Source organism: Cottoperca gobio, chromosome 7 (genome assembly GCF_900634415.1).
Source record: "Cottoperca gobio chromosome 7, fCotGob3.1, whole genome shotgun sequence".
Taxonomy (NCBI): Eukaryota; Metazoa; Chordata; class Actinopteri; order Perciformes; family Bovichtidae; genus Cottoperca; species Cottoperca gobio.
The window spans coordinates 8,646,447-8,662,203 of NC_041361.1; the positions used below are offsets into that span (position 1 = coordinate 8,646,447).

Here is a 15,757-nt window from a genome sequence, read left to right on the forward strand (position 1 = left end):
GAAACTTCTGGACCGGCCAGCTGACCGACGTTACTCACTCACTGTGTGTCTTGCCTAACGTTCGGCACAGTACAGGCTCAGTAATGTTGTGTTTTCTGTGTTGTCTGTTTCGGCCAGGAAATGAACAATGTAACCTTTTGGACTAATATATATTTTGTTTGCCTTTTTCAAAGAGGACTAAGTATTGACTGAGTATTTTGTGTTTTGCTTCACTACACGTTATTACGTTTTTCTATGGGTTATGGGTCTCAGCAGTACCTCTGTTTTATTAATTAATACTATTCTTAATTATTTGAAAAATTGAGTTGTGTTCATACTTTGTTACAAATGTTTACTTTTGTTTAAGATTTTCTAAGTAATTTGTTTAAAATTTAAGGCATACATCCTTTGTGTTGGATGAGATTTTAAGTGTGTGACTATGTAACTTGTGCCAGGTTATCTCCAGACTGGCACCCCGTAAAGTACAAAATAATAGTAACACAAAGTGTGTTGGTGTGTTTGATCCGATTGTAGTGCAGTGGAGTGTGACAGGTTGTGAGGGCTGTAATACTCAGTAGGTCAAAGGTGAACGGACACAGTGTCTGAGATTAGATTCTGATCAAACCGATGTACCACACACACACAAATACATTCACACGCGCACATTCACCTCAACACGGCTCCAAAACTCTCTCAAGTGTGACTAAACATTTTCATTGGTAGCACTGGTGCGCCTGATACTTAGCAGGTCTATTTCTGTGTGTGTGTGTGTGTGTGTGTGTGTGTGTGTGTGTGTGTGTGTGTGTGTGTGTGTGTGTGTGTGTGTGTGTGTGTGTGTGTGTGTGAGTGTGTGTGTGTGTGTGTGTGTGTGTGTGTGTGTGTGTTTGTGTGTGTGTGTGTGTGTGTGTGTGTGTGTGTGTGAGACTGTCATCACAACCTTAAAATCATACCAGTAATTTGAAATGGAGAGCTATTGATTGTTTCTTTGTAAAAATAAAAATAAAAATAAAAATAAAAATATTAATAAAATATTAATACAAATATTAATACAAATATTAATACAAATAAAAATATGCTGTGGTGCCCGTTACGAAATGGGGGAACAGAGTTGCTCCGCCTCTGAGGCGTCAGCAAAGCCGGCGTAAGAGCTGATCTTCTTCAAGGCAGTATTGCGGAATCTCTGTGTAAAAGGGGCATCTGTCACTTAAACACACACTCGCTACACACACATTTCATTACGCTACTCTTATACATACGTACACATGTGGATTGCACTTAAACCAAGCCATGGCCATTTTCAAGCATCAAAGCTCGACGGGGCATTTTACAAGTTGTTTACTTCATCTGCAGTACTCCTACTTCAGGCGCCCTTCTGACCCAACGTCTCGGAGATGTCCTCATCAGACTCAATAACAATATTTACCTGGACCCTATTCCTGTTTTTAACAATCATTTACATAATGTGTTAAAGAATTACCAATGTGTATAGGAACTGACAAAAAGGTAACGCTTACAATTAGGGCTGTCAATCAATTACAATTATTATGCTAATTAGTTACACGACATGCTGATTAATTAAGCAAATTAATCTCTATTAATGGCATACGTCAATATTTGTCTGGAAAAGCCCAGGTATACTTCAAAACATGAGTAAATCATTAAACAGAAATATCAAAAGGGGGCATTAGAAATCAATAAATTATTTTATTTCCAATCATTTGCAGGCGAGGGGCAGACTTTTGGCGGCGGGTGAGCGGGGAGCTACGGTAACGCAGAAGGAATCTTAACATCGTTCTCTTACACGTACCACCCACATTGCAATGATACAAAGCCAGTTGAAAATCAACTGGTATGTGCCCGTAACAGTCTTTTTTAACTATTTGTTTGGAATTGTGCAACACGGTGTCAGAAGGGTGAGTTGAAAAATTCCCTTGGGTGGTGTCAGTGCTCTCCTGTCGTTTAGAGATGAAGAGCGCTGCTCTCAGAAGCTCAGAGCGGAGCGGCTGATACAGTCAAGCTGAGGGCCGGTTTGTCTCGGGTGTCTGAACCCCCTGATAGTGTAGCAAAATGCAACAGTTGGGTTATTAGGAGATAAAATGTAGTGCTAATCAACACGCAGCAATTTACAGTACATAATATATATATATTAAATAATCTGGTATGCGTTATGTGCATTATTATTTGTATAATTAACATTCATTTGATAGCCTTAACTTAAAAGTTATTATTGCAGTGCAAAAAGGCGCAGTAAAAATGTTTAGTCGCACCAAAATATGTCTTAAATGATGACGAGATGATGTTAAATGAAAAAGTTAGGCGCACCAGTGCAACCAAAGTAAAAGGTTAGTCTAGTTTGGATCCCTGCTCAGAGCCGTCAGCCAATGTACAGCTTTATCCTGACATGTAGCCTACGTCTGGTCTCAATACTGGAAAACTCAGTTTGCTATGCGCCGCAAAAGGAAAAGCTGAGTTATTTACATACAACAAAAAGGTCTTATTGTACTACTTTGTACAAAATATGTTTTGCTATATAGATTTGTCAGGTGTTTGGGATAAGGGTTAGAAACAGGACAGAAACAGCTAAATGCTAAATGTCCTTAATTAGTACAATAATAAAATGACTGTCACTTGTGTTAATGCAACTAGAATAATGCTGTTGCTGCAGTCTAACAATTGCATTTCCACAAAAGCAGATTTTCATAAAAATAGTATTTTTCTCACAAACCAGCTTATTAGACCTTAGTATATGCTTTTGAAATAGTTACATCACTCTAAATGTTGTCTGAATAGTGTCCTCATTTGACATTAATCTCAAATACCTAAGAAAATGGAGAAATAAGCTTTTAGCCTGACAGCCATTTACCTCTCATGCAGATGTCGAGTGTGTTTGCCATCAGGTCGTGGACACACGTAATGTATCTGCAGATGTTTGTATTACTGACTCAGTCAAGCTATTAGCGGAGCTTTTTATCTTGACCTCAAAGCTCTGTTGACTTCACTGTATCCTCATCCACTTCCCATAAAACAGTATTTGTTGATTCCGAAGTTAATAAAGGACTTCTGAAACTAAACACGGGCTCTTCAAAGAGAACATTGTAAGGCACCTCAGGGAATGCAGTGACCTTTTAAGAGAGGGTTGGCATAAACTAGCAAGGAGGCACCACACCTCAACTCACGTTTGAGTCCTATTCAAAAGACTCTTTTCCAACCAGGCAGATGTCACATCTTCTTACCTTTTCTTTCTTGTTCAATGTTCTGTTTCATTTGGATGATAATATGGAGATTAGACTGATTGATTTTTACACTGACAGATATTTAATGAAATGCTGTCATTTCTAACAGGGCAAGTGAAAAACAAATCTCTACTGTATTTATCAGTAGAGACAGATATTACTTTAAGGAGTCAAAAACCTTTTGTTTTACCCAGCCTCGGTGTGACCGGGTATCTTGTGACCCAGTTCAGATACCGGTGGCCACACATATTTAACTTATTTGTAATATTTACAATTCAGAGACATTTCTAGGAATGATAATAATAATTTCTGTGACCAAATATGTAATCGTATCTTCACTGGCCTTCCCCCTCCTGTCATAATATCACAAATTCCTGTTGGACCCGTCGTCCTCTTAGCCCCTGCTTTCCCCCTCTCTGTATTTTCCACTGAAAGAACATAAACTCTGGTCCACTTAGGCCTAATGCATTTTGTGCAAGCTAAGATTGGGTTTAATGTGTGTGCACGAGTGCAGGAGGCTAGGTGTGGAGGTAATGGGGTAGAGGACGAGGTAAACAATGACTCTGCTTTCCTTCCAGAGGACCAAGTGTTCCCTTTTTTTTTCACAGCATATAATCCTTAGTACAGACGCGTCTGTATACACATACAGTGACAAACTTATGGGGCTTTTTTTTAGGGCACATTTGGCACATATGTTATAGACAGGTTAGTCAAACCCATATCCATATACAGAACCGAAGTAAAACAACCATTTTGAATGTGTATTTTAACATTTACAGATGTGTTCCTGCTAAGCTACCTCATTATGCAGGCCTGTATCTAAAGATCTTTCAAACATTATGTTGTTGTGCTCCATATGCTGTGCCCATGGCTGTATCTCACATATGCAGGGACCAACTAATGCGTACAGTTAGTATGGTGGGGTTGTTATAATGAGAAAAAGGCATTTGTTCAGATAGGCTAGTGGTAATAGTTGACAGACACTCCTTGGGGTTTTTTTCTAATGACAGACTCAAGCAGATCAACATGTACAGTCACAGAGCTGCGTAGACCTGACAATAAATTGCTCACTGTAAGTGTGTGTCTGTGTGTCTGTGTGTCTGTGTTTGCGCGCGCTCACTTGATGATGTTTAAACGAGTGGCCTCAGCCGTTTCAACAAGTTAACCAATCTTCACAAACACAGTAGACAGAGAGAAGTAAAGACGAAGCAAAAGAGGGAGAAGCAGAGAGAAAGATAATTCTAGGGTACAAACTTCCTCTGGGATATTTTTCTCAGAGAAGAAAGAATTCATCAGTGTTTTTACTTTTTTAAATGTTTGGTGGTCTCATAAAATCGCAGCCAAAAAGAAGGAGACGGTCATTTTATAATGATAATGACTGAACTCCAAACTCTACATGACAGACGCCCCGGGGAGGCAACTGATAGACACAAACCACAGAAAATCAGGCAGCAGAGGAGCAGGGGGGGGGGGGTGATGAAGTGATGAGAGCGGATGAGGGCACAGATTGGTTCTGCTTCAGATAGATTTAGCCTCTAACCACATATTCAGGATTGACTTACCTTTTCCTTTAGGTTTTAAAGCTACTCATGCAAGACCTCACATCTGACCCTGTGTACAGTAACAGTCAGTGTCCAAGAGTTCAGTCCTAAGCAATAATACAATGTTATGACTGCACTTGGTTCTTATACTCTGTTCTTATTTTAACTTCTAGGTGCCAGCCAAAGTAGACGGGCTCCCAGCACGAAGCCCTACGGTCGGTATTGTTACTGTATTTTATGGCTCGTGGTTGTTTGTGCTTGCATGTTGGTGTGTGTGTGTGTGTGTTTGCGTAGAGGCCGTTTTAAGACATCTCAGACTCTCTCAGATCTCTGTTGATCTTGTTTTAACTTTAATCTGTCTGAGCTGTATTTTGTCACGCTTAGCTCAACCTCCATCCGTCCTACATATCTGTCCTTTGTCATCTTCAGCTGTACTTTGTCGTTCTTAGCTTTGCTTGGTCAGCCTCAGCTGCACTGTATGTGTAGTTATCTTCGGAGCTGGCCATTCTGTTGAAACATGATAGCACGCTAATACTAACAACAATGTAGCATACTAATGTATTTGCATAATGCTAATTTAATTATATCATATCATGATAACAGTTCCAGTTGAGGATCATCACTTTTTAAAATGTATGTATTGTTTGAAGGTACAGCTTTATGATTGTGGTGTATATTGAATTGTCTTATGTTGCTCAAAAACTAATCTGGTGACGAAGAAGGATGTGTTATTTGCTGACAATGGACAGCTAAGGCTAATGGGTTTTGAAGTAAGTGTGACAAATTAGAGTTCAAACTGAAAGTTAAGCTAAGTCTGATATTGATCTTTAAAAAGAGCAGCTCTTAAAAAGCTGAGTCTGAGGTTTCCTAAATACTCTATGCAGAATATTACTATCTTTAATGGTTCCACTCTCTCTGTGTGTCCTTGCCTTCCCCACAAAGACCCAAAACATGGATGAAGCAGTCCGGAAGTGTCCAGACATCACAGATCGTCTGAGGCTTCTAGAGCAGGAAGTGGCTCGCAACAAAGAGGATTCTGGGAAGTCACAAGTGGAGGTTGAGAGGCTAATGATAGCACTGAGGGATGCTGAATTGGACAAATTGTGCAAGGAGAAGAAAATCGCTGATCTTGAGAGGTGAGGGTCAAAACTTCAGTCACGTTCATATTCATAACAAGACACCATCTGGGTGTCCTCAGAGAGCAGTGTCCTCCCAAGTGACCGGATCTTTGTAAGATCTCAATTCATTCCTAAGTGCTCTATTTATAAAGGAGTAATCCATGAGACATAAACTGTCTAGATTGTGTCCTCCCAGCACTTGAAACCACTTCCACGCTGTCATGCTTTTTGCCTGATGTAATCACACTGTAGAAATGCACACTGTGACTTATGCACATGTGATGTTTTTAATCATGTGGCTTGATTTTTTATCATTTGTTTCCGTGTATCTGCAGACCTGGGTAAGTAGTCCTTAGTGTGCCTGGTAAAGATATCATCATAATACCGCCAACACCGTCCGTAGACATCACTCTTGATATCATGCAATGACTGGTGAATGGTTGATTTTAAACTTTCCCAGTTATAAAGTTGGAAATTGAGGAATTTTGGCTCAAATCTGATTCCCGTGAAGCATTGACTACCCCAGTGGGACAGTAAATGTACAACGCATTTGCAGCAAAACAATCTCTATCTTCATTCCTGTCACTGCAATAACGCAACGAGAGATTTTATATGTTCTCTGACTTATATCACTGGAGACGTATAGCCTCTCTATTGTGTTGACTTCTGCACAACTTCTTCCCATGTCATTGCTATGATGCGTGTTTTTGCTCGTATCGTACTGTGGTTTCACGTATGTGTCTGTTAACCCAACAGGTAAGTGGTTTTGTTTCTGTCTTTGCAATACTGTAAATGCATTCAGTCAGTGTTTGTGTGTGTATGTGTGTTTGCGTGTGTGCGTGCGTATGTGTGTTTCTGTGTGCGTGCGTGTGTCAGTTTGCCAGGAAGGCAGCCAGCAGCATGCCAGTGGGAGGTGGTGTAGCCAGCCCAGACACTGGCTGTTTATACTACTCTGTTTATTACTGGCGCAGTACTACTCAATTATCATCTGATTTATGGATTGGCATGGTGTGTATATGTGCCCAAATGAGTGGTTGTTAAGTGCCAACGCAGAGGTACTGTCTGCGTGTGTATTTACTTTGTGTGTGTGTGTGCGTGTGCATGTGCGAAAAAGAGGCAAAAAAAAGAGGCATGTTTTTGTATGTGTCTTTACAGTGTATCTAAACTTGAAGCGGTTTGTGTGCCAGTTGGCGTGTCTGAGTAGATTGATAGTGGGGGGTTTCTCTGTTGGTGGATTGCCAACTTCACAAAAGAAGCCATGAGTGTGAAAAAAGGTATGAGAAAAAGAACATATTTTGAACACAAGCTGGCCCCATAAGGTGTTTTAACGCTAGATTTGGTTCTGAATGGCTTAGAATGCATCTGGATGGGCTGCATGTACCAAATCCAACATAGTTTCCTGCCTCATTAATTACCCGTTTTAAAGACTCTCCAATCTGGCATGGAAACCGTGAGCTGACTCAAACTGTGTGGGAACGCATGAGCATTAAGTATAACAGGGATACAGTAGCTCCTGCAGAGTTTGTTCACACAGTCTACTTTCTGTTTCAATGTGTTTGTGCATTCGTCACGACTACCTATACATGTGTCTGCTACTCACATGCAGCTGTCACCAGAGTGTGCCCATGCACATGTGTGTGCTAATCTGTGCGTTTAGTTTCTTTGTGCAGCCACAGAAGTATTTGAGCTCAGGCGTTGGAGGAGTTTCTTTCCTCTCAGCTCGTCCATCTTATCGGGGCTGCTGTCTCATTAGTGTCAGCTAGTCACTCCTATCGGTCTGACCCCTCCCCGTTGGTCAGTGAATACGGGCCAGACGTCACATGCAGGTTAGCTGCACGTTATCAGCGAGGGATCCACTGCAGTCAAACACTGCCGCTGTAATAATTTGGCATTTTCCTCTTTATTTGACAGAGAGCAGATATACTATAGAGTATAGTGGAGCATAAACTTATTGTAGTTACAATCTTTTCACTTTATGAGTGGAAATTCTGATTTAACAAAGACATTGAACATGAATGAATACAGACACAAGAATTCATGCACGTGTGTATCCACTCACATGTGGGAGACGGGTGTGTCTGTGTGCTGATTGGACTTCTGTGTGAGACAGTGAGAGATGCGTCTGGGCAAAGGATGAATGTCTTTTTAATCAGGCTGTTTCTGTTGGAACTCGGTCAGATGGCCTATTAACCACTATCTGGATGGAGAGAGAGAAGAACAGATGAGGAAATATACACTTTCTCATCCAGTTGGCAATGCAGCAGAGAGAGTCAAAGATGAATGTAGCCAGCAGGTCATTGTAATAAATACTTTCCAGCGCAGGGGAGACTCACTCGCTGCTATTTCATACCTTAGATCTCCAAATGATCTACTGTAAGTCCTCAGTGATAACATCAGCTAGTTTATTGTTGGTGTTTTATTTACTGGCATGTGTGTAGGTGTAAATCCTAGCTAATCTGCCTAAGTGACCAGAGACACTGAACAGGCTTTGTGGAAAGCATCTGTATCAGCTGTTAACACTAATGCTAATAGTTGGATTTATTAAGTAGAGCTCTGAAAGCCATGTTGGTTACTGATCTCTTGGAGTAGTTTGTGCCCGTATGGTGAACTAAAATGGAAAAATGAACACATTTTATAGTATGACATACTAGAAGTGAATCATTGTAATCTTTTCCCTATGAATTCAATTAAGTAAAACTTTTAGTAAAACATTTTTCAAAAATGTTGGTGGTTGATAACATGTTATTGAATGTCTTAAAGTAGGGGTCTTCAACGTTTTTCAGGCCAAGGACCCCCAAACTGGTGTAGCATGGAGCAGGGACCCCCTACTGCAGCAGTATTCAAACATATATATTTTTTTAACAAATATTTGCTTTATCTACACACAATGTCGCAGTACCTCTGCGGACCCCCTGGGGGTCACGGACCCCCTGTTGAAGACCTATGTCTTAAAGTACAAGAGGATGAGTGTCCAGTGAATAGTCTAGAAACCTTTGTGTTGCTGCTCACCTCTTCTCTTTGGCATTCAATTTGAGTAGAGCTTGACACCTTGACAATTATTGTGTTCATTTTTTACTTTTATACTTGTTGTTTTTTTATCCTATTCAGCACTTGTGGGTGTATTAAATATATATAAATAAAGATTGACCATGACCTAGTCTTTTAACCTTTAACATCAGCCGTATGTGTACATTTTTAGAGTGTGTTGCTTTCAAGTATCTGCAGTTGGTGACAAGTTGTTTCGAACATGGAAATAAAATAAATCCTTCGTTTTGTTTGGAAGTTGGGTGAATTTAAAGCCTTTTACCGTTCTCCTTCACTCCTTCCCTTAAGGCAATATATTGTTAACTAGTGGAATGATCTTGTATAGTTCTTAATGCTGTTGCAGTCATATACTATTAATGTTTCTGAGGTAATGTGGGAGCTAAACTCTGAGAAATAAATCAGCCTCCCAGTCTCACCATATCACAGCTATTGAAGTGGTAAGCACTCTGGTATGTAAGGGAGGGTTTCAGGAAAAGGGTTGTGTGTGTGTGTGTGTGTGTGTGTGTGTGTGTGTGTGTGTGTGTGTGTGTGTGTGTGTGTGTGTGTGTGTGAGTGTGTGTGAGTGTGTGTGTGTGTGTGTGTGTGAATTTATGTATGTACTGTATGGACATGTGTGTATAGGGGGACACTGAGGAGAATACATGTTGGCAGTAGTGTAGTTGGCGAGGGTCTGTTGGCTTGTAGGAATTTATGGTTCAAACAAATATTCATACGCTCACAAATAATCATGTGCACACTTAAAGACACACGTATCATTGTGGGCCTTATTCCTCTGACATGATCAAAACACGTCAATACACACATAACCTCCAAAGTCTCTGTTTGCAGAGCCGTCAACTTCCTGTTATAGTGTAGAAATATATACAAATATCACCTGCACAAGTGTTTCATAACACACATCTAAAATACATAGACAATACCCTAAATACACACTACATCTTCTCACATTTTAAATAAGATAAAACACTTCTTCCTCTTAAACACACAGACGATATACAAACGGTGAAGCTGTATTTGTATTGCGATAAGACATGTCTAAGCACAATAACACATCTATCAGTAATAAACAGACTGTTTGGATCTCTCAGCACTGCATCTAGACAAGAGCCTCAGATAAAACTTCAGACTCCAGTGTTGATCCAACTGTCTCACGCTACACGCTACACAATCTCTCGTTTCTTCTTCTTCTCTCCTTTTCCTCTACCCCTCCTCTTTTTGCACTACAGAGAAAATGTATTTATTTCAGATCATATCTTCCTCTTATTCCATATATTGTGAACCCTGAGAAGTAACTGCTCTGGTGTGTCCTTGTCTCCTTGAAATCAGAGGATTTTGTTTCCACTCTGCTGTTTATTAAAAGAGAAGAGAAAGAGACACAGTAAGAATTAAGAGTTATGAAGGGGAGATACAAATCAGTTGTTTTTATTACTGCCTTTAACCTTTATTTACCCATGAAAAGTCAACTGAGAATAAATACTTCTTTCCAGAAACACCCTACTTAATATTCGCAGTTTCCCACATTCAGGCCTGGGAGAGTCGCAGTGTGACCGCAGCTTCCTGCTGTTGGCCACTCAGCAGCTCTACTGGAGCCATTCAGTTACTCTCTGTGCCTTGCTCAAGGGCACGTCAGCAGTACTATTACTACAGAGGATTATTCATGATCTTTTCTCTCAAAGCCATTCTAAATGGATGCAAGTTCTAAGAGACAAAACATGAGCGATAAACAAGAAGAGGCAAAATAGAGTGGATGAGCTAAAGACAGAAGAATAGAAATATGTATAAAGAGATATAAAAGCTCCGCTTTATTTCTGCTTTGACAGCCAGAAATAAAGCGGAGCTGCTTATGTTGGAAGGCGGATGTGTGGAGGGCTCCAGGTGAAAGAAGCAAGAGGAAATGTGAAAATTACTTATTACGCTCAGTTTAGGAAGTGGCTGGACTCGTGCACAATGCACTCTCTCTCTCTCACTTCATCTTTCTTTGAAATGTCACAGCAATAAAATACTATTTTCCTCCCAAGAATTTACTCATTTCGGTACCCAACAAATCACAGTTCTCCTTCACATTTTCCACTTACATGCAGCCCAGCCCGTCTGCTCCTATTCACACTCTACGTGCCCTCATTTGCCTTCACGTTGGTCAAAACATTTACTTCATTTTGCACTGATGGGATGATGAGGGTATATCAGCTATCAAAAGGGACCAGCGTGTCTGCTGGTTTATACACCTGTGCCAGTGCGAGATAGCTGATATGCCCTCATGCCAAGGTTGTTCTCCATAGACATGCCTCTGAGCTTATAAAAACACACACACAGACATCAAAGTTCAGAGTATATACCGATTCTTCTCCTCCTCCTCCTCGCTGTGTAAATATGTGTGCACATGTACATGCGTGTGTACATATACTTCATTTTATAATGGTAACAGAACTGAATGATAATCTTTATTTAAACAGCACTTTTCAAAACCCACTCGTAAAAATGATAAAAAACAACTTATAAAATCAACAGCAGAGTCATTAAAAAAAGAAATAAAGAAGTAAGCCAGAGACATAAAATGACAGGCCTAATAAACTGACCTTGTACTGTTTTTGTACATGGGGAGTAATATCAGATATGAATGCTGACATAAAGTTCCCCCGTCCTGTTCTGTCTTCCAAATATTTCCTCTAAGGTATGGAAAGGAACTATGTTCTGTGTGTGTGTGTGTGTGTGTGTGTGTGTGTGTGTGTGTGTGTGTGTGTGTGTGTGTGTGTGTGTGTGTGTGTGTGTGTGTGTGTGTGTGTGTGTGTGTGTGTGGGGCAAGGTGGCTGTTTATTACATTTATTCATCATCTTGTTAGGTATTTTTCACAATAACTGCACACCAACATCACTCATAAACGCTGACACACATACCTTTCTAAGGGCGGTGACAGCAAGTATTTGCCCATATGTGGGGGCAGCTTGTATGTTTTGCCCAGAGTAAACACACCCGTGTGGATATGGAATAATAATGTGGCGCGTTTTAGCAGCTGCTTGGTCACAGCCTGTTTATAGTGTTGGAGAGTTCTCTTAAGCGCTAATTTGTCACTGTCAGCTTTCTCGCACTTTCTATGCATGTTTTTTTTTTTTAAGTGTGAAGGCCAAACTGGGAGCTCAAAGAGTGTGTTTTGATTCTATTTTGAGAGTGTTTGTGAGAAGATATAGATTGTGCATAAGTGCAGCTGTGTGTGTCCTCTGGTGAATGGGTTTTGTGGGTTCACATGTGTGTCCACCTGTGAGTGTATTATTAAGTGTGAGTGTTTGCGTGTGTGTTCATGAATATATATATATATATATATATATATATATATATATATATATATGTGTGTGTGTGTGTGTGTGTGTGTGTGTGTGTGTGTGTGTGTGTGTGTGTGTGTGTCATGGTTCTCTGGCTAAGTAAGTTCAGTAAATGACAAGAAGCAGGTCTTTGTGTGGAGGTAAAAATGGTTAAAACACGGTTTAGCTCTGTTATCAGGACCTCAGCGATGCACAGCACTGACAGCAGTGTGTTATCCTGATCCTGTGTGTGTGTCTTAAGGTTTATTTATTTTTCTAAAAACACATGCCCTTGTGTGTTTTTCCGTGTCATCCTGTCTTCTGATCTGTAGACTTACCTCTTGCACATATCTATTTTTGAGAATTTGTGTGTGTGTGTGTGTGCCTCTCCTGTCTGCTTGTGTTTGTGTGTGTGTTGTTGTTGAAAGATTTACACAGCAGTGTCTCACATCTACCGGTCTTGTCTTGTCTTGTCTCAGTCTTAGCAGACTGAGACAAGACATACGCACAATACTTCCCTGCATTACTGTACACACTGTAGCCCTACCATTTACCTGTATGATGCAATAAGAAGGCCTTGTTTTAGGCCTTATATATATTGGATGTACTACATTTAATGATACACACTTACCAACCATAGCACCACAAATTCAATTGGTTTAGAAATGTGTATTTTAAGTGAACTGGGGCCATTGTATATTGTGTATAGGCTGTGTGCATACATACATCTTTACATACAGGACATACATCGTGGTCATATTGTGTGAGATATACATCCTTTTGTATACCATGGTTTGAATGATTGATATGTATTTCTTTATTCAGCATCTCTTTATCTGTTGTCCCCCATCTCCTCCCCTCTTAAGGCAAATCAAGTCCCCGAACATCCAGAAGCAGACGGTGGCGGGTGAGATGAGCAAAGACGCCCTGATTGATGGACATCCACACTCTTTATCACAGGTTTGAATATGTGTGTGTGTGTGTGTGTGTCTTCATGTGTACATTCCTTGTCCTCTAGTTTAGCTCTTCATCACCCCTTCATCCCACAGTGTGCTCTTACTGTACTCATGTATCCTGCCCTTTTCTTTCCTCTTCAACCTTTTTGCAAGCCATTCCTCAGAGAGTATCATCTCTCTCTCTCTCTCTCTCTCTCTCTCTCTCTCTCTCTCTCTCTCTCTCTCTCTCTCTCTCTCTCTCTCTCTCTCTCTCTCTAGATTCTCCTTTTCTGTATAATTCTGCTCTTCTAGGCAGAGAGAGCCATGTTCCAGTCTTTCATGCCTCATGCCCTGCCTCCCTCGGTGCATCTCAGAGTTAACCCTAAGTGGAATAGACGGGCATTTAGTCCTGCAGAAATCAGCTCCATACGCCAGCCAGGAGCTGCGGCATAATGGCTCAGATGGGAATAGTAAAGAACTGATTAGTCAGGCAGGAGAGAGAATCTTGATTTAACATTTTTTATGTGATTTTCTGTAGTTCTTCTTAGGTGAGTGTCAGCTGTTTGCTTGACAGTGTGTGTCTATGTCTAAGTGCATGCTTGTGCTAGCCTGCAGAGCTATGCTGAGGTGTTAATATGCAGAGTGCAGCCATGCCAGGTTATTCCCACAGGACCAATGAAGTAGAGTACACCTCTCTGTAACTCTCGGCCAAAAAGAACCAGAGCTGCTCTCAGCCTGTTTTTGGTAGAGTTATTTTGTTATTTCTGTGTGTGCTGGCAGGCAGCATCCAACATCCTATTTCCTCTTCTAAACAGTGTCTGAGTAGCACACATTAATATTGCTACAACCTGGAAAGAGACATGAAGTGAGTGCCAGAAAGAAAGAAGGAGGTACAGGTACAAGTGCACTCGAGTAGTGGGATTCATGTCAGATGACGTCGACAAAAACAGCAAAATGGAAAGTTCCAGAGGTAGTTGAATTTCCTTTTTTCTACGAAATGGTACATTTGGTTATTAATAAATGGTGATCATGTATGCTATGAGTGTTTTGAAAAACAAACCTGTGTTTTCTCGTCAATGTAATGGCAAAACGGTCAAAATGTTGGCATTTATGACATTTATGACATATGGCATTATATCTTTGATTAGCTCCAATCCATATACAATAACAAAATGATGTTCCTGTCCGAGGCCAATGTGCAAAACATAAGTATAACATGGACACGACGTTTGAACAGGACAATAACGGCAGAACATAATATAATATAAGAAATATTAAGAACAGTATGATTAAATGCAGCATACAGATATATATTAGAAAGATTCACATACGCGCTGTAAAACATGTAAAAAATAAATACTACTATCTCATGTTATAATTACAGTATGCATTCTGTATATTGTGTTTGCTCCGCAGTCAGCTCGCTCTCTTTCCCCCCGCTCGCCCTCTCTCTCCATTTATCTCTGTTTCCATCAGGAACACTGCACGCTCCGAGGGTAAACACAAACAAACAGGGCCTTCCCTCACTGCGCCCTCTCTCCATCCATCCAGGAGAGTTTCTGTGGGATGTAGAGATAGCATCTCTCCGCTTCATCGTCTCCATTGCGCCACGCTGCACTTCACAAACACAGAGAAAACACACGTCGGAAATGTTCAATTCAAACCTTCACACAGGCCTTTTGTTTCTCTTTTATCTGTCTTCTCAGTAAGAGAAACGGAGAGGAATCAGAGACACTCAATACCCCCCCCCTCCAGAGACAGAAGGATTGTAGAAACTCTTATTTTAAATCTGGGGACAGTTAAAGAAGATAGACACATTTCAGGATTTTCATTCCCTCTAAGCTTGTTCCCACAGTCTGCAGATTTGATTGAAACTGTATATGAAACTTCTGGTCATGCACACATGCTTATCATGTTTTAAACATGAAATGGGACACATAGAAGTTGATGCTGCACACTTAACTTTTTCGACAGAGACAGATGTCTGTGTGGTTTGTGTGCCTGTGTGTGTGTGTGTGTGTGTGTGTGTGTGTGTGTGTGTGTGAAGCTGAGGATCATAGGTACACAGCTGCTGGAAATGTGCATTCTCTCACTCTCTGCTCGTTTATTTTGGTGATTATAATCCCTCCATCAAACCCGAAAGGGCCAGACTCCATAATGATCCTTCCCAGGGGCATTAGGTGATGATTGGTGCTGCAGAGGCAATTATCTTTCCATTTCTCCCCACTCTCTGAATCTCTCTATCTCTCTTGCCCTTTTTTTACATTCTTTGTATTCTTGAAAGCCAGCAATATTCTCTTGTTACTAATAAAACTCACATAACACGCAGATATGCACTGACACAGACATACAGACACATATACTGCACATATGCACACACACACACACACTCACATAGACAGACAGACATAGCTTTCTGGTCAGGTTTCACTCGGGGGTCCAGCGGTGGCAGCCCCATCTCAGTGGGGTGTGTGTGTGCGTGCATTTGTGCGTTTCTGTCTGTTAGGCGGGGTCAGACCAGTACTTGTTGATTCTGGTGCATCGAATTACTGCCCGTCTGTCACATCCAATTACGGCTTTGGACTGCTGACGCACACAGCCTGCCTCTGT

General features: G+C 40.8%; 1 protein-coding gene across 5 annotated transcripts in view; it reads left to right on the forward strand.

Annotated features, from left to right (window-relative positions):
- Positions 1 to 15,757, forward strand: part of LOC115011075 (ELKS/RAB6-interacting/CAST family member 2) — a 147,072-nt gene that overhangs the window by 58,014 nt on the left and 73,301 nt on the right. For 4 of the 5 annotated variants that reach the window (XM_029436015.1, XM_029436020.1, XM_029436019.1 and 1 more), the window contains 4 exons: positions 4,927 to 4,968; positions 5,696 to 5,889; positions 6,207 to 6,212; positions 13,079 to 13,172. In XM_029436015.1, coding sequence (XP_029291875.1) covers positions 4,927 to 4,968; positions 5,696 to 5,889; positions 6,207 to 6,212; positions 13,079 to 13,172 — 336 coding nt within the window. The remainder of the gene's footprint in view (positions 1 to 4,926; positions 4,969 to 5,695; positions 5,890 to 6,206; positions 6,213 to 13,078; positions 13,173 to 15,757) is intronic. The other variant, XM_029436018.1, reaches the window with a different exon arrangement.